This window comes from Cimex lectularius, unplaced genomic scaffold (genome assembly GCF_000648675.2).
Source record: "Cimex lectularius strain Harlan isolate CLEC.00 unplaced genomic scaffold, Clec_2.1 scaffold33, whole genome shotgun sequence".
Classification (NCBI taxonomy): Eukaryota; Metazoa; Arthropoda; class Insecta; order Hemiptera; family Cimicidae; genus Cimex; species Cimex lectularius.
The window spans coordinates 860,846-880,704 of NW_019392683.1; the positions used below are offsets into that span (position 1 = coordinate 860,846).

At 33.6% G+C, this 19,859-nt stretch overlaps 2 protein-coding genes across 13 annotated transcripts in view; both read right to left on the reverse strand.

Moving 5' to 3' along the window:
* The window catches only part of LOC106662528 (calmodulin-binding transcription activator 2), a 324,643-nt gene extending 312,626 nt beyond the window's left edge, over window positions 1-12,017 (reverse strand). For 9 of the 12 annotated variants that reach the window (XM_024225686.1, XM_024225685.1, XM_024225684.1 and 6 more), the window contains exon 1: window positions 7,555-8,106. The gene's annotated coding sequence lies outside the window, so the exon portion shown is untranslated. Of the gene's footprint in view, window positions 1-7,554; window positions 8,107-11,927 lie in introns of those variants that run through there. The other 3 variants (XM_014386691.2, XM_024225694.1, XM_024225692.1) reach the window with 3 other exon arrangements.
* Window positions 12,018-13,230: 1,213 nt separating this feature from the next.
* LOC106662636 (succinate dehydrogenase [ubiquinone] iron-sulfur subunit, mitochondrial) lies at window positions 13,231-19,217 on the reverse strand. The gene is made up of 6 exons (XM_014386857.2): window positions 19,088-19,217; window positions 18,595-18,743; window positions 14,242-14,385; window positions 13,992-14,181; window positions 13,576-13,800; window positions 13,231-13,508 (listed from the first exon to the last, which is right to left on the reverse strand). The coding sequence occupies exons 1-6, from the start codon at window positions 19,142-19,144 to the stop codon at window positions 13,419-13,421; spliced, it is 855 nt and encodes a 284-aa protein (XP_014242343.1). The 5' UTR covers window positions 19,145-19,217; the 3' UTR covers window positions 13,231-13,418.
* Window positions 19,218-19,859: the final 642 nt, after the last annotated feature.

Here is a 19,859-nt window from a genome sequence, read left to right on the forward strand (position 1 = left end):
ACTACCTAGGTGCGGAGGAGGACTAAATACATTTTCCTACTGTCTTAACGCCAGATGCTAGGTGACCTGTGTTCTTCGAATAAGGGATGACGCAGCAGCTTTCCAGAACCACGAATTTCTCCTATTCCTAGAGACAATGCTCAGACTCACACAGCTTACCCAGTCAAAGGTAGCATACGAACAACGAAGGAACAGGCTGATGTCTGAATAATACTGCATACAGTAAGAAAGAATATGCGTGACACGTTTTCACAAAGTTGCCCGGCTTTGGTTCGGTTACAGCGCTTGGCCACATCGGGATCAAACTGCCATACTCCCCATATGTACCAGACCTCACACTGAAATTTGCAGGAATGGAAATTGAGGTGAAGAAGTTTTTCGACAGATATCCCGCTCAGCGATCGAGCAACTTAATTGAAAGATGAAGTGGGTCATCTCGCTTTTTTATCCACCATTTCATAATTCATAAACAAGTTATCAATCACAACTTTCAAAAGCATGCCTGGTACAAAGTGCAATTGAAAACAAACAAAATCAAAATTTTGCTACAAGTGTGTTGAGCGTGCAAAAACTCAAAAAACCAAATGTAAGCTCTTCCAAATGATAACACGTAATCGACATTGTTTTTTACAGTTATTCTATCAGTTTAAAACAGTAGAAATTTCAAAAATGAACAACGGACCGCAGTTAATAAACGGCGTGGGCTTAAATCTTCGTATAACAGGTGGTTTCAGGGAGCTGGGCCTACAAGAAAAGTCGGCCGGCACCTCAATCACTCGCCACTGACACCAATAAAAGCTCTTGGTTTATGACCTATAGATAGGATGTTTGAACTTTTATTTATTCATTTGTGGGTTTTAGTGTATAATTTTCAGCCGATAAAACTATAAGAAGGTATGTATAGTTCATTAAGTTATTTTTATAACAATTGAAAAATTAAGGTTCGAGGTCAAGAATATAAGCGTTTTAAAGTCAATAATGTAACATGTAACAACAATGCGACGAAGATGAGAGTGGAGAGGCCTTGCAAGGTTCCTTGATCCTAGGAGGAGAAGGGACTTTTAGGTGAATTTGAACTTCACGCTACTGTAATCCGACAAGGATTGGAATAGTTATCAAGAGTCGCAAAAGCATTCTGTTCGAGTTATCGGATAAACAGACCCCTCTTCCCAAGAAACCCACTAATATTCCATACATCAAAGGCGAAAAATATATGTTTAACCTTACACATGGTAGTGGGTTAAGTCTTGAGGTAACCAACATTTCCAGTACAAAGAGGAGAGGTTGCAAATAAACACATGCATGTACCTGCACATGTAGACACTTCTGTTTGTTAATCTTCTGCAATACCGGTTGTTCGTCTCATGCAAGGAATCGTCCCTTGCGATGAAAACCGGGTCAAAAACAAAGGGTTATGTCTAAGTCTATGGGCCAAGAGTACATGTACTTTAAATAATTAATTTGCCAATCGAACATTTACAAATATAAAAACCTAAGCCACGAAATTCGAGCTGGTTTCATGAACCTTGATGATAACTTTTCAACTAGGAAGCATCTATAGTAAGACAAAGGTGATCGAAAGTGGATTATTTCAACGTTCAAGTCATAGAGGAATGTCTAGAAGAATAGAATATGTCTAGAAAACTATCCGATGCCCAAACGAGAAAGGTTTACCAAAGAGGTGATTTGGTTTGTAGACTGTGAAGAATTTATCAACAATTAACAAGAAGTTACGTAAGTTGGAATAATCGAACTGGTCGTGATACTCAGGCATCCAACGCTCTCCAGACCTTGTTTCGTCTGAAAGGAGATAAAGGAAAGAGATATAAGGAAATAAAGTTATTCCAAGACATCCAGAATCTTTTTGTGGTGATATTTTGTGATATTATAAAATCAGAACAACTGGGAAGTGTTTAAGTAAAACAAAAGTGACACTACTACACCCCAGTACTTATTCATCATCAAAAGCACCCAAAGTGTCCGGTTTTAGCGTGTAAAACTCTTCTCCTGCAAAACCGATAGATGTTCCATCAAACGAATCATCACTTGTGATCGAAATTGGATTAATTTCAAGAGATTCATAGAGCAATGGGTTATGTCCAGAAGACCATCTCTTCCGAAGCCAAGACGAAAAAGGTATCCAAAAAGCTACGAAAAGATTTGTCGCCTGAGAAGCATTTCTCCATTCAAGAAAATTTAAAAATAAGTGGCCAAAGTTGAGTTGTTTGAAATGGTCATGACATTCAGGCTAGACCTTCGCCCTCTATTACTGGTTTCTTTAACTTCCGAAAGGAGATGGACCATCGTTATATCTGGATGGTTACAATATCTTGGGCATGATATTGAAAAAGCAGTACCGAAAAGCATTTAAGTTTGACGTTTCTCACACTACTATAAATCAATAGCTACAAAAAGCATCCCACGGCATCGTTTATCAAACGTAAAATTGAACATCGTAAAGTAATTGGTACGCTTGAGAATCCTTAGCCAAGACGAGAAAGGTTCGCTAGACTTCGAGTGTTTATTGGAGTTTCTAAAGAGTTCACTTTCAGTTGGTTCATGGTAGTCAAATGTTCGGAACTCTAGCTGGCCAGGATAAATGCTCTGGCTAAACAATATCCACATTTTGTGTTAAATGGCCAATTAAATGAAGTTGAATTCATATTTTTTAATCGTACAGCATACAGCTCGTTACATACATCGTTTTTGGGGGATACCATTTTGTGTAAAGGTATTCAAAACAGAAGAAGTAAAAACTACCGGTGCCGGAGTTATCAAAAAATCAATGTTTATTTATAAGTGATTGAATATTACCAGATAATCTTGATTTTTTTTCACCAAGAGAGTTTTTGCAAATTGCACAGGAAATATATTGTGTTTTATGCAAGCCATAAAAAATCACCTGCGGCCGGCTTATCAAACTGCCTTTATCTGAGAAGCCCAATTCCGGTCACGATAATCCTTTTTAAGCGAAAATTGTGGGGTTTTACAGCTGTAATTCCCCGGGGGAATGCTCTCCACTTTGAGATATTAATATTATAAGAACTAGTGAATCGATCTTAAATAATGTCGGTTCGTTTTTACTTTATTTAGCCTTCAACTGGAAAATTGTTAACGAGTTCACTATCAATCAATATCATTCCGTTCTTTAGTCAAAATTTGACTCATTTCCTTGTAGAATGAGAATCAAGGTCTAAAAAATTTGAGTGGTTTATAGTAGTAGATTTGTTTAGCAAACAATTAAGTCCCACTTAAGTCCAACCGTATCATATCACTTTTCCATTTTCAGAATCTCGTTTGCCATGTATATTCTTGAGCGGCCGACTCGTTAAGCGACTAAACGATCCCATTTTTTAGAGATTAGTGGGAGAGAATGAAAAGTGGCCTTTGCACACAGTTCACGAACGGCGCGAGGAACGCGCAATGAACTTAAATCACTTCTAAAGCGCGGATTTCATCCTAAAAAGATGCATATCTTAGAGAATTTAATAATTTACTTTCTTTAAAAAAACTGAAATCCCAATCAACAACGGACAAAATGAATAGAAAATGTTAGAAAATAGCCGCTTTTTAAATAATTTTTTCTTATTCAGTAATTTTGTTTTAAGAATTGATGTCTTTGGCCAAATATAAACAATGATGAGCACTTGATGGTGCCCCGTTCAAACATAATCCAATATTGTGAAGCAGCCATAAATCCCGAGTTTATTCCTTGAATATCGCTCATCTTTCAGCAATAATAAAAGGATAATGGAAGTGCTTTTTATGACTGGTTTAATGGGTAAACTCGTCTATAAATTATATGTTGGATCAACAATCACCACTGGCTTGGAGACAACTGTGATCCCCTGCACGGAGATAATCTTTAAAAACACAATATTGAAGAGAAGAAAAAAAGTTCCTGAAACAATACTATATAATTATCTTATCCCTTATTTGTTCAAGAAATTTCAAATATATTATTTGACCTCGTTCTTGAAAATTAACAAGCGCAATTGTAACAGTTGTTTAAAATTTCGAAACTTTACAGAAAACATTATTTATTTCTTTTCCTTTTCTTTTCTTTAAAGTCAGGGCTGAAGGATCGGGAGATTAAGTGTCCCTTTTTGAATTAGAGGTTCCTCGAGTTTTAAAATATGACTCCTAAGAGATTTAAACTGAGAAAAAAACTTAAAAAATACAGGAGGAAAATAAAGGCAAAACCCTTTTAAATTAACATAATATCGATTGATGTAATTTGTTTATGCTTGTTAGTCCGTACGAAAAATAAATTTAAGGAGTAAAGTCTGAATAAATTCTTTCAAAGTAAAAAGAGAAAACCTTCCCAAGGAACAAAGGACATCATTAAAAAGAAAATTTATTTGCCGAAAAGATAAAATCAACATTAGAAAATAATTTTATACTTATGACTCTTTTGCTCTTATTCTTGTCTACTCTGTCTTTTGCTGTATTCAGTATGGCTTTATTTTATAATTAGGTAAAAATTGAGTCACTTTCTTTTTTGTTAACAATGGTAGAACTTGAGTTCGGACGTCGCCCAAGGGGGAAAAATCAATGGGATAAATAAGACTAAGCTGAATTTCCTTTCTTTATATTTTATGTCAAAAGAAAAATTAATAACCGATGAAAACTTTTCTCAGCTTTACTAATTTATTTATATTATATATTCTGCTTGTATTATATGTTTTGTGGTATATATTATTTGTCTTCAATTAACTTCAATAGAATTCTCAATTTTTGATGTGATTAATAATCATATCCTTCTTATTTTTTGTGTATGTATTTCTACAATTACATACATACATGACTATGTAAAATTATGTATAAACTTTTATTTTAATTTAGATACCTTTTATAGATTCATGTAAATTTTTTATTTATATAATAATGTAATCACAAAAATCAACACAACAACAGTCATATCTTTAATATGATAATAATGACAATTTGTAGTAGTTGCATATAGGTATTGTATATGACCTATAACGTATATATTTATTTTCATGGTTTTTAGTGTGTACAAAATATACTTAAGTAAGCCTAACAAGTATGACAAAGCTAAAAACTGAATTCAAAGCAAATACAGAAATTTTAAAGTTAATTCCTACTAAAAAGAATAATATATAATTGTGTGCGTGTGCATGAGTGGGCCAACACATATTTTTTCTGTACTTGTTTTTTTATCCCTTTTTTCCTTAGTTGTGTTTAATTTCTTTTGTGATTGGAAGCAGGTTTGTTGAAGTTGAACAGCAATTGTTTTTGTTGTTTTTTAACAATTTATTTATAACGTTTTCAAGATCGCACCTTTCTCATCCTCAGCAAGTTTTCATGCGGAAAATTATCAAAAGCTCGACTATCTGCTGGTTTTATTTTACATGTACATGAATGTGTGCGAGTGTGTTTTCATTGTATTATACAATTCTTATTAATTTATGTAAAACTACTAACCTAAAAACGTGGTTTTTTCCTGATGTGTGTGCGTTTGTGTTCACTTCTTTCAGTACGATTTCCGAAAAAAGAAAATTAATACAAATTCGTGCGTGTCTTGTACATAATACACAAATCCTTGCACTTATATATAGAAATTGTTTGCTTGATTGCGTGTAAATGTACGTAGTTGTTTATGTTTGTGTGAGTTTATCTTTGCTTATTTTTATTTGTTTCTGAGTTGCTGCGTATGCTTGATTTTACTTGATTTACTTGCGGACACATATGTAGTCGTTTGATTCATATTTGTACATGTTAATTTGCGCTATATATATTTATGTTTATTTGTATTGTTATTTGCTTATTTGTGTCTGTGTATATATATATGTTTGATTTTGTTTGTTCGCGTGTGTATGTATTTAGCTGTTTGTTTTCTTTTTTATCTTGATTATTTGATTATGTTAGTGTGTGTGTGTGTGTGTGTGTGTGTGTGTGTGTGTGTGTGTGTGTGTGTGTGTGTGTGTGTGTGTGTGAGCTTGTGTTTGTTTGTTTTGTAGCGTGTATAAGTGGTCTTTTTATGGGCTATTTGTTTTTGGTATTCTTTTTATTCATTTTTTGGGTTTTGTAGGTTTATACTTGCTGATGTGTGCGTGGTTGCATGTCTATTTTTGATGTATCTGTGTGTTTATATTTTTGTATGTGCTTTTTCCTTTCAGTAGTACCCCTAATAAAAAGTATTCATTTCACGATAATACCTGGACCGTTATTATATTATATGTAATTGAAAATTTTAATTTGAAACATAATTAACAAATGGTTATTACAAATGTATTTTTCTTTTACTTTTCGTTTTTGTTGTCTTTATTTTCTTTTTCCTTCAGAGATAGTTTCATTCATTATTTATTGGCCTTGAACGTGAGTAAAAACAAGTTTTTTTTAATATTTTGTTTGTTTGTTGTGTGTAATTGTTTGTGTTAGTGTGAGTTTGTCTTTGCTTATTCATTTGCTTGCTTTTGTGTGTGTGTGTGTGTGTGTGTGTGTGTGTGTGTGTGTGTGTGTGTTGTTCGGGTTCGTTTTGTTATGTTTGTCCTACCTTAATTGTGTACATGTATGTTTGTCTGTTTTTACATGTGCCTGTAGTTGTTTATGTTCTTTTTTTTATATGCTCTAATTTTTACCCCCACCCAAGAAACTTTTAAAAACTTTATAACAAAATTATAACTTTTACCCCTTACTTATAACCCTCAAAAAGAACTTACTAAAGAGAAATAATATTGTTTGTTATGCATACGTACATACAGACATACTTACTCCCATAATTTTATTTTTGTTGTTTTGAATTTATTTTTAATCATCATACGTTTTTTTTTTCTTTTTGCAAATTATGATAATTTTATTACAATTGTACAATTTTTATTGTCCTAGCCCCCTCAAGAAAACCGGGGGGGGGATTATTCCATTATGGGGCCCTAAAGGTTCAACAATTCTCTATGCAAATAGAAGCTTTTCTTAATCCATTTAACCAAACCGCCGCCCCCTGCTCGAAATGAACTATTGATCAAATTATTAAAACGCTTTGTTTTGAATATTTTTTTAAGAAATTTTTAAGTAGTAATTAAGCAAAAATTAAAAGAAGGGGCCATAAAAATTAAGGCGGAATGTAATTTTGTTGTTTGAGATATTTAGGATTGATTTCTTTTTTTTATATATTTTTTATCTGGTTTTATTTTTTTATTGTGATTACTTAATGTTTGTTAGATCTAGGTATATAATGTTCGAATGTTTTTTAGTTTTTTTTAATTACTACATGTCGGATGACTATTTGGTGGAAGGGGTGATACCTTATCACTAGGAACAGCAGGCAGCAGCTACTAATGCCACATAAACAATGCAATCCTAGAGGGAAAAGCTAGGCTCTCGAGGGGGAAAAAGCTAGTTTTCATAGAGCAGGAAGGAAGAGCTAGACTCTGATCCTTGAATAAATAAAGCCGGCCGTCCTTAATAAAAAGAAAAAGGCCGAAAGGAATGTATAATTAAAGGGATTTCGATAAAAAGGCATGTAAGAAAATCGATAGGGAAAAAATGGGCTGGTGGTTCTCCGGGGAAATAATTGAATAGAGGACCTACCTTACTAGAAAAGAGTCCATGGCACTGCGAGCGAAAAAATAAAAAATTGCCAAAAATCGTATTGGTTTTATTTGTGAAATAAGTGGCAGAGAATGGAGAGCGGCGGCGAAAGACTCACGGCCCGGGGTTTCCGACCTGCGTAGGCGGAATTGGAGGGCCGCGAGATGTCCGGCTGGGCCTAGAAACGTCAATAAACGCCGTATGTCAAATTCACTAATTTAAAAGAAGTTCCATTATCCACTGGTGGGCAAAACACGATCGCCATTTTGACCCTGATATCTCAGCGGTGGAATGGCTCATGCTCAAACTGGGCCGACACTGCCAACTTGGCAGGGCGAAAAATCCCACCGGCCGCCGCCATCGGGAGTTGGTCCGCTTCGCTCGTCCCCGCTGCCCCGCCGCCCCCAGCCCGCCTCCGAGTCCGTTTCCAACGAGGGGCGGCCGGGGGCTCATCGGGCCCCAATCGACACGAAGGCCTAACCTTTCCTCATACCTCTTCTCGCAGTCACAGGTTATCCTCATCCTTCTGATAACGTGTCTGACATCGAGCCCCTTCAAAATCAAAACAACAAAAAAACCACCAATAAAGGTCACAGAAGTCTAAAATACTCATCTAACACAAGATTGATATATCTTTATATATAAAACCTATTAAAAACACTAGATTCAATTGATACCAATGAAAAATCTAATCCACCCACCATGAAAATCCTTTCTCCCTTAACAAGTCATAAAAACAATAGTAAAAAACTATAGTTATACTCACTGGCAATGATCCAGATTTCAGGTATCCATCATCAACAACAAAACATACTTGTGGAGTGCATAGTTGACATTGACGAATGGTCAAATTTCTGATTATTGCGCAAAACTATTACAATCACTAATTTAAATTATACCAATGTAATATATATTATTAGTTAATAGTAATTTATAACTATTTCTATGAAGTATCTTATCCACCTAAAAACTACTAAACTGGCTACCATCATGAGTTTCCATTGATTCAGGAAGTATCTAAACCACCCACCTTGAAAGTCCTTCCATCCTTAACAAGTCATAAAGACAATAGTAAGAAACTGTAGTTATACTCACTGGCAATGATCCAGATTTCAAACATCCATCATTCATGACAAAACATACTTGTGGAATGCATAGTTGACATTGATGAATGTTCAAATTTCGGATTATTGCGCAAAACCATTAAAATCACTAGTTTCAATTATACCAGTGAAATATCCATTATTAGTTAATAGTAATTTATAACTATTTCTTTAAATATCTAATCTACCTAAAAACTGCTAAACTGGCTACCATCATGAGTTTCCCATGATACATGAAGTATCTAAACCACCCACCTTGAAAGTCCTTCCATCCTTAACAAGTCATAAAGACAATAGTAAGAAACTATAGTTATACTCACTGGCAATGATCCAGATTTCAAATATCCATCATCCATGACAAAACATACTTGTGGAGTGCATAGTTGACATTGATGAATGTTCAAATTTTGGATTATTTCGCAAAACCATTTAAATCACTAGTTTCAATTATACCAATGAAGTATATATTATTAGATTATTAGTTAATAGTAATTTATAATTATTTCTATGAAGTATCTAACCCAGCTAAAAACTGCTAAACTGGAAAAAATCATGAGTTTCCATTGATACATAAAGTATCTAAACCACCCACCTTGAAATTCCTTCCATCCTTAACCAGTCATAAAAACAATAATTAAAAATGATGGTTAAACTCTCAAATTTGTTTTATGTAGTGATCCAGATCAAGCATTCTTTATTATTATCATTAAGCATCTTTATTTTATTAATTCATATAAACGTAGCAAGTTTATTAAAATAAAATCTTAACCTTTGACATTGAATAAAATAAATTAGTGTTTCATAAGACTAATATGAGGGTCTCAGATCGTCAGGGGAGTCTTCTATGATAATTTGAACAGAACATAATTATTCTTCTATATTTAATACATAATAACAACAGTAATAAGTAATTATAATAATACATAACAATAATAAACCCTAATATAGATAATACTGTAGGATCAGAGTAAAAAATTGTAGTTTTAGGTTTGTAACAGTTTGCCGTGAGAGGTGTCCACTGTTTTAAATTTTTTCAAAACGGTTTGTATTTGCCTGAACCAGTCAGTATATTTGTTTTTGTTGAGTAGTAATTAAAAAAATATACTGGTTTAGGCAAGCACAAATCTTTAAAAAAAAAAGTAAAATAGTTATAACATTAAATCACTGTAATGTAACTAATATAGAACTATGGAAAAACTGTTTTAAAGAAATAAGAAACTCTGCAAATTAATCCCCACAAAGAATGTGAAGTTCACTAATCTTTCCATTATATCACGAAATTAATTTTGAACTAGAAAAATCAATATTTAATGGCAGCAACAGTTTAAGCATTGACATGGTGCTCATCATTGTAAGGAAAGGACCCGGGTTTGAATTCAGCAGTCCTGCAGTCGAACCCAATATATTTACAAATGGTTTTTTCAGAAACACCAGCACCCCAAGGGGTGATAAAGATACCGATGAAAAAAAAAAAAAAAAAAAAAAAAAAAACAGAAAGAGCTAATGCCTGAAGAGGTAGTGATGTTGATATTCTAGCTTGGGTAATCTGAAATCTATTTGTTCTCATGATTGGGTGTGGGTCACCACACCGAGAAAAAATTGGATTGTTAACCGTAAAATAACACTGAACAACTTAGACATCCCAGCAGGGAAAAAAACACGTTTCTATGACGTGGATTGTTAAAATAAGAGGCAATGTGATAAATTTAAATTATAAATGCTTTAAAGAACAAATATTATCTGTACTCTATGTAGTAGTCAAGAAGAAAATCTATTCCACTTTTTGGCAGTATGCTGCCTAAGGTTGAAACAGGCTGAAATAGTTTAGTGAAGAAACTGCGTCGGGTGAAAACATGTATGAATATATGTAGAGACTGGATAATATTAGTTAAATACTGTAAAGCGGCAGACAACTCTTGTGGCAAGCTATTACAAACTTAAAACTACATTTTTTTTTTCTGATCCCACAGTATTATCAATATAAGGGTTCATTATGGTTATGTATTAATTATAATTATTTATTACTATCATTATTATGTATTAAATATTGTCATGTATGTGTGGTGTTTAGTGACTGTTAGTTAATGATTATTTATAGATCGTGAGATGCGGTCTGATGTGACGTAGGTTTTAGAAAAACATTTTCTTTATCGTGCCAACGTTTCAATCCCTATTGAGATCATCTTCAGGGCTTGTGTATGTAGATGTGTCATTCTTGTGTGTCGTGTTGAGAGAGCCAGTGAGATATACCTGATATCTATATAAGATTGAAACGTTGGCACGATAAAGAAAATGTTTTTCTAAAACCTATGTCACACCAAATCGCATCTCACAATCGACAAATAATCATTGTCATCTATAATAATTATGTTCTGTTCAAATTATCATAGTAGACTCCTCTGGCAGTCTGAGACCCTCATATTAGTCTTTAAGATGCAATCATTTATTTATTCAATGTACCTGTTCGGTTAAGGTTTCATTTTAATTAATTTGCTATGTTTACATGAATCAATACAATAAACACACTTAATGGTAATAATAATAAAGAATGCTTGATCTGGATCACTGAACAAAACCAATTTGTGAGTAAAACCATCGTTTTAACTTTGAATTGTTACGGTTGAAAGGATTTTCAAGGTGGGTGGTTTAGATACTTCATTATTTCAATGAAAACTCATGATTTTAGGTCCACCAGTTGGATTTGGATTTATACAGGCTCAAATCCATACATGTATGTCGTACATACAAACATGTGCCAAGTTGAGCCTACTGGCAATTCCAGCTTTTGCTATTTACAATAAATTGCCTGCAGACTCGAGAATCACCCGCCCTGGTTGTTAGCAGTCCGGAGGCTGTCCTTAGTCCTATTGCACAGGGGGGGGTGCCAATTAAGCACCAACGCATTCATACTCACGTTCATTCTTAAATACATTCAGTCCCATTCCCATACCATACATTCAATTAGGGTGATGGAGTACTCGATATTCCTCCATCACTCTTTACACATTAACTAACCTAATTGAGGGTCGATGGATTCCCACCAGTTAACCACCAGAAAGGTGGATTAGTACTTCATAGAAATAGTTATAAATATCTATTCTTAATACAATTGCGACCGCCAGATCGTTTACGTTTCTAATACTGAGTACCCATGAAAATAATGAAATTCTGGATCTGGTTACCGAAAACATGTACCGCTAGGGCGAAGATAAAAATATAAAATATGTTTTGAAATATCAATGTTATAAATATATGCTGTTGTTGAATTACCCGTTAACATTCCTAAGTTTCTTTTTGGATCATTTTTTCTCCACTGACTATCTGTAGTTACTGCCGATGGATCCGCTTTCATATACGATCTGCGTTTTATTTCCGCGTAAATTGTGTTTACGTCACTTCCTTTCTCGCTAATCACTGCCAACAATAAGTCTCGATTCGATCTCGGAAATTTCGTCAGTATATATATTTCTTCATTTTCCACTATTTCGGTAAATTATTTTGAACCACCAAATATATTTAGTTCAACAATAAATTTAAGCTACTTCCGAACTTACAGATGGTTACTCTTCGATCTCACGTACTTTTTACTCCTGCTTATCTATAATGGCAGTGTATGACTGTGCCCTGTGGGTCTAGTTGTTTACTTTGTTTCTTTCTGACTAGGTTAGGTCGTCATTGGGCAACTTAGCTTTTCCAACCTTCAAACCATCATAGTTTTTAATATTATACATCAATATATAATGTATGTATATGTGTATGATAAGAAAAACATTTTCTTTATCGTGCTAACGTTTCGATCTTTATTGAGATCATCTTCAGGGCCTGGGATTTATAAACATTGTTTAAATTTAACAAATACATGTAGGATGTGGAAAAAAGTGAATTTATACAATGCAAAAAAATATATAATATATAGATTGTAAATCCCAGGCCCTGAAGATCACTAATCACCACACATTTCTATATGTGCATGTTTATACACAATATACATATATGTATAAGATTTTTTTATTGCCAATTTTGTTAATCAACATAATATAAATCACCTGTTTGTTGCATCTCTAAATGCAGGGGGAAATTTCATTTTAAAAAATGTATATATTAAAAAAAAGTTAATTTATATTTGAATGACGTGAATTTGCATTAACCGTCACGAATGTGTTAACTAATCTGAATAATGATTTTAAAGGATTTTATAAAGAATATTTTGTGGCAAGAGTGTTCTAGTATTGTATGCAGTATGTATTGGTATAAATGGTCTTAAGCAGACCAAGGTCTGGCCAACAACATCACAGTAAGTGTGGCTTGCCGTGACATCTCTCTAATTAAAAAATGGGTATTAAAGGAAAAAAAGATGTACAGTGAAATCCACAAATATATTTTTCAACAACCTAATTAATAACAATTATGCAGATATTTAACAGAAAATATCACATTAAATTCAGCCTGGGTCACCAAAGAAAATGAGCTAAAGTAATATATTTTATTAATTCTAATAATAAATTAAAATGAGAACAATATTTTTGCTGGTTTGTACATTTTAAAAGGAGAGGAACTATAAATTAAGTAGATGAACAGGGTCATTTTTTCATTTATTTATCAAAGGCTCACTTTGAGCTAGTTTATGAGATTTTATTGCTTTATTTACAACCACCACAGAAACCAAAAAAAAAAGCTAAACAAGAATCGACTTTGTTAGAATTTATTCTTCAAACTGAAGTGACTAATTGTTAATACTTGTAGATTGAAATGACACGTGACCTACTGGGCCTTCATCATGGGTGCGTCTTTCTTTTGCACCCCTGAGATAAGCTTCTTCATTTCGGCAATCGCCTTGGCAGGATTCAGTCCCTGGAAGACAACAAATAATTTGAATGTTAAAATTTATTAACACCATCTTATCAAAATTTTAATTCACCTTTGGGCAAGTTTTAGTACAGTTGAGGATGGTATGGCATCGAAAGACTGAAAAAGGATCTTTAAGCTTGTCCAGCCGCTCCTGAGTCATTTCATCTCTCGAATCGATCACCCACCTGTATGCCTGCATAAGAACAGCCGGGCCGAGGTACTTGTCGCTGTTCCACCAATAAGAAGGGCAGGATGTGCTGCAGCATGCGCATAAAATACACTCATACAAGCCATCCTAAAATTTAAAAAAAAATTTCATCTGGTATTTATAAAATAAGAATTACAATACAGACTGAAACAGTTCTCAAAAGCAAACTTTATCAGAGAAAATAGTAGTATGAAAACAATATCACAAATGCTTGATTCAAACCTACATTGAAATTAATTTTAATAATTATCAATGAAACAAAATTTAAAATGTCTTACAAGCTTCTTCCTATCCTCAACACTTTGCAGATGCTGGGAAACACCAGGAGGCTTGTTGTCTTTGGTCTGCAGATACGGCTGGATTGAGGTGTACTGCTCGTAGAAGTTGTTCATGTCTGGCACTAAGTCCTTGACGACGTACATATGAGGTAAAGGGTATATCTTCGTTGTATCAGAGCTGTCAATTTTGCTGAACAACAAGGAAAGACATTTAAATAATGGAATATTAATGGAAAAAATATTGAATTACCAAATGCAAGCTAGGGTATTGACACCACCAATGTTCATGGCACATGAGCCGCAAATCCCTTCTCGGCATGACCTTCTGAACGTCAGTGTTGGATCCATCTCATTTTTGATCTTGATCAAAGCATCAAGAACCATAGGGCCACATCTTGAACAAAATTTACTTACTTAAAAAAAAGCAATATTTTATGAAACCCTTTTGAAAACAGATATGCTGAATGCTTGAACAAGTATATTAAATTTTCTCTCTTCATTCAACCAAATTTCTTAAAGAAAACCCACTTGACTTAGACTGGCATGAATTTTTCAAATTACATTCAACAATCAAAAAAGCGAATTTTGTTTATACTTGTGGTTCCAAAAATTCAATTGGTCCAGGAGCAGCCTTATATGCGACTGAAACAGGTACATTCCAACAATAAACAGCAATTTCACCTCTGAGCTCACAGCCATAAATAAAAGTATAAATATTATATGCATGGATTCTTTGACTAAGCTGTTGGCCACGAAAAACCCATTTTACTTAATCCCATAGTCAAGGAAATCTTTCTATCCCTAGAGCTTTGAGCAGAAAGATGTTAAACAATCACTCTCTGCTTTTCAAACATTCTTTAAAAAGGAAACAGACTTGGCATGCCTAAGAATAGGACATTGTAGGCTTTCCCAAGAATTCCTCATGATCAAAGGAATCTCCTTGAATATGCCAAAGTTGTCATGAGTACTTAAGTCTCAGTCAAGCCCATCCTATTAGAATGTTTTCCATTTGAGGTAGAGAGTTACATCAGGTAGATTTGTAAAATCTTGTCTAGTAATAAATAGTTATAAAATAGAAAAATAATTCTCAATGGCTAACTGATCTCCTACCTAAAACTAGGTAATAACTTGCTTGTCCTACCTATGTAACTAGGTACATTGTTGTACCTTAATAACACACTCAAGGATTTTTTTTCATACCACTCGCATTATTATTCTGTTCAAAGCAGATTATGACCCATAATTGTTACATGACTTTACAAATTTATTAAAAATAGTAACAATACATTTTTACTAAGGGGAATAAATTACAATCTTTTGCCACAGCTTATTTATTCTGATTTTAATCATTGTTTACATGTACCACTTGTTCAGGGTGTGAAAAAACTGCAGGACATAATATTTTGCTAATATTTCACGCAGTATTTAATGGGAAATTGTGAGATTTGTTTGCAGGTTGATGAATCTTAATTATATTAAGATTTTTATCATTATCTATCATTTTTGATCTGCCTATCCTCGCAGTGTTGGTCTATTTATAGACCCGACACTGAATTTGGCAAAATGCTGAACATACTAAGAATTAGGAATTATTTAAGACATTAAAGACAAATGTAAGAAAATTGTTTAAACAAATCAAATTCTTTTTTAACAAGTATTCACAGCAGTAGAGACCATATCAACCCTCGGAGTGTGGGTGTTTTTGAAAAAAGCTTATTTGTAAGTATGATGGGTTCAAATGCAGGGCACTTCATTCAAACCTGGGGCCATTACCTTTCAGTGATGACCGCCACTGGCCCTAACTATTATTATAAAAAGAACTAGAATCAATCCAGTTTTTAAAAATTTTTTTTAAATTTATTTTAATCGTAAAGATGAGTGAGGTGATATTTGCCTGTAGGATTGTTTTGGTGGGGGAAAAATTCAGTGATAAAATAAGCTTCAATATACATCGGCTTGATGGCTTTTAATATTATTTCCACATAAGGAATGATTGAAATGATCTAGAATTACAGCAGTTGATTCCACTCATTCTAATAATGTCTTGACTGAAAAACAATATTATTCTGACAAGCGGACACAAGCTCGCTGGAATTTTAATTTTCAAAATGCACTCGTTTATACAGCAAATTACGTTTTTCAAAGGTTTTGCCATTAACATTTTGCTCTTCCAGCTTTACCATCACTGCAAATTGTTCAGCGCAGTATAGTAATGCAGCACTTGATCCAACAAAATATATTCAGGTTATTTTTTTTTTTTTTTTACCATCTTCAAACGTTAGTCTCAATATAATATTGATATCAGTTCCAATATTATAATTTTCTATTAAAAATTCAGCGATAAGGCTTATTTGAAAAAAAAGAAAAACACTTTTCCTTTGTCGAGCTTGTCACTATTACCAGGACTTTGATGAAGGGGATATATTCCTTGAAAGCTTGATGAAAGAACTGAATGTTTTTATTTTCTTTCAAATAAGCCTTATCCCTTATTTTTAATAGAAAACTGAAAAGTGATAGATGGTAATTAAAAAAAAGAAAACCTGTATAAGACCATATGTTAATTTTTCCTATGTTCCTTATCAAAATAATTAATTTTTCCATAAAAACATAGTAAAAGACTATTTAAATTCACGCATATTATGTAGATTAAATTTCATTATTGCCTAAGAAATGGCGAAAAAATAGGCTTGTCAATTATTTTTAAAAAGAATGCACTACTATGCTATTTGCAATTTTTCTTTTTACACAATCATATATTTATATGGGTCATAAAATAAAATAAAAATATTGTTAATTTCCTTCAGGCTATTTTTCCATAAATGAAAGATTTGTTTTTTATGAGTTTAAATTTAAAAAATTGCATATCCAACATTATTTAAGCAAATCAATTTTTCACATTTTTTTCATTAAAAAAAAAAAAAGGAAAAAATATACGAACCAATTTTAAAATAAACAACTCTTAAAAACAGATTAGACATTTTCCCAAATTGCTCCAAATATATCAAGTATATGTACTTCCTATCTAATGGATCATAATCAATCACAAACGTACTCAGTACCAAGTATCTCTATCAAGTTCAAGATAAGTGAAAGGACAACAGTAGAGAATAATGATAAGATTCAACTATAAAGACAGAACGAGTCTACACTGTGGGATATTACACTGTTTTTCTTGATGTTACAAGTCTGTTTTTGTTTGTTTTTCATGGATCAAGTTCTAAAGAGCTTTTTTTGTTGGTATATGGAAACAGTACAAGCAAACTCAATATATATCAAGCTCAAGATAAGTGCAAGGATATCACTAGCAGCTAACAAGAAGAATGAACTTGGAAAATGGACCGAGCATACAAGTTGCGAGTTTGTTTTCTCCCTCAGGTGTTGAGTTTTGTTTCCACTGTTCAATGGTCAATGTTGACCATGATACATGTGGAAACTGGTAGTATTAGTGGAAGGACTTCAGTACTGGCTAAATACAAAATTCAACTGAGAATACAGACGCAACCAACAATGACACCATATTTTAGTTTTTCATGAGTTGTGAGTTTGTTTTTCCTCCAAAAATTAAGTCAAAATACCAGGCATTCAAAAAGAGCTTTTCAACATCATAGTCTCAACATGTGGAAATTGCTAGTATTAGTGGAAGGATTTCAGTAGAGGCTAACGGCAAGAATCAACTGAGAAGACAGACCCAGCCAAAAAATGTGTGGTGTTTAGTGACCGTTAATTAATGATTATTTGGAGATCATGAGATGCGTTCTGGTGTGACTTAGGTTTTAGAAAAACATTTTCTATATCGTGCCAATGTTTCAATCTTTATTGAGATCATCTTAAGGGCCTGGGTTTTATAAACCTTGTTTAAATTATACAAATACACATAAGATGTGAAACATGAATTTATTCAATGATAATAATTTTAGACTCAAAGTATTTGTACTCACTCAAAGTGTTTTCTGTGTAGATGTGTCATTTCTGTGTGTCGTGTTGACAGTGCCAGTGAGATATTAATATCTCAATTAACTTTTGTTTTCAAAATGACCAGGCAGTCAGAAAAAGATTTTAACATCATAGTCAACATGCAGAAACTGGTAGTATTAGTGGATAGATAGTGGCTAACGAGAAGAATCAGATGAGAAGATGAAGCACGTCTACATGCCACATTTCACCATTTTTACCCCCAGCCATTAGTTTTCTTTTCAATGGCACTGGCAAGTCGGAAAGAGCTTTTATCTTAATTTTTAAATGTAGTAAAGGCGTACTCAATATCTATCAGGCTGCAAGTGCAAGGACCACAGTAGTGGCTAATGACAAGTATTGCCTTAGAAAAAAGACCATATTTCACCATTTCCTCTCAAGCCAATAAGTTTTCTTTTCAATGCAACTCGGCAAGTCAGAAAGAGCTTATATCATTGAAAGTAGTAGTGAAAGCACACTCAATACACCTATAAGTCCATGGACTGCAGTAGTGTCCAACAAGAAGAATCAGCACAGAAGACGGACCACATTTCACCATTTTTACCCCCAGCAATTAAGCTTTCTTTTCAATGCGACCGGACAAGTTAGAAAGAGCTTTTATCATTGTTAACATATGTGAAGTTGTAGTTACTTGTTCAGGTCAACCGTGTACTCCTGAAGGCGAGGCTTCTCCTCTGGTTTGTCCGGGTTCCATCTGTAGATGGCGAACTTTTTGTTCCTGACCGGTTTCGACTGGGATGCTGCGGCCGAGCATGCTGCAGAAATGTGTACACTTCTCGCCTGAAATTTTTACAAATGCTTAAAATTAAATGAGGAAAAAATTCGGGTCAGTGTGACTGTAGTCTTTCAAACAGTTAAACAAAACTTTAATTTTTTTCAATCATTCATTCTCATTGTTGGGAACTTAAAGATCGATTTAGTCTTTATTTTAACGTTTATTTGTTTAGATAAAATTATTAAAATATATTGAAAAATAGCCTTGGAATATCCTCCCCTGATTAAGGTTACGTAACTAATCCCTTTGAAAAACTGACACTTTCGGACGTTGTTTATTGAAAATTATCTTTTTTTAATAAATTAGCTGTCTAGGAGTTTTCGATTTAAAACATTTTCAAACAATATACCTGCGTTAAAGAGAGTTTACAGGCCCGGGAGAAAAGCGCTTCTGCAACGGCAGCCATTTTCACAACTGTGATAAGATTGAGAGAAAAAAATCAAATTCAAGATTAACAGGCGACCGGCTCACATTATGAAACAACAAAACAACGTCCGATTTTAGATAAATTTAAAACATTTTTTAATCGCATTTTTTATCTACGGTTCTGGATAAAATCTATCTGCCGGTCAAACCTCTGTTTTTCTGTCAACATGCTAAGAACCATCATGGGCGGGCAAATTTGAACTTTTTCAATGCAAAAAAGATCAACGTTTAACAAAAAATAAATTAAACTGCAGAAAACAACGAAATTTATGAAAAATAACTGCGACACCTCTTCGTTAAAAGAAAACTGCACGATGCATGATTACCATATCCTGAAATGTATTTTTTCTGATTGAATGTGAAGAGGACATCGCTGGTAATCATGGGAGGCGTCGGTGGCCACAACAGTTTAGGTGTTAACACGGCGCTCATCACTGTAAGGTAAAGGTCCTGGGTTCAAACCCGACAAACTTACAAATAGTCTAAAAAAAACACCAGCACCTTTGCTTGACAATGATCCCCAAAATTCTCTTATTCTGAAGGTCATCTCTGGTCTTTTTAACATAAAAATTAACATCTTTCATTACCATAACCCGAAATTAGTGTTTTCCAATTGATTGCCTAACCTGAAAATAATTTTATCTCAGATCAATCTGAAACACTTTTTCCTTAGCTTGAAATTGTTAACCAAACCT

What these genes read in the sequence shown, in the direction of transcription:
- LOC106662636 (XM_014386857.2), bottom strand. Translation starts at nt 19,144, where the DNA reads ATGGCTGCCGTTGCAGAAGCGCTTTTCTCCCGGGCCTGTAAACTCTCT. An exon ending in GTAAACTCTCTTTAACGCAG is followed by an intron (nt 18,744 to 19,087) that starts GTATATTGTTTG and finishes TAAAAATTTCAG; the next exon opens with GCGAGAAGTGTACACATTTC. An exon ending in GTACTAAAACTTGCCCAAAG is followed by an intron (nt 13,509 to 13,575) that starts GTGAATTAAAAT and finishes GTTGTCTTCCAG; the next exon opens with GGACTGAATCCTGCCAAGGC.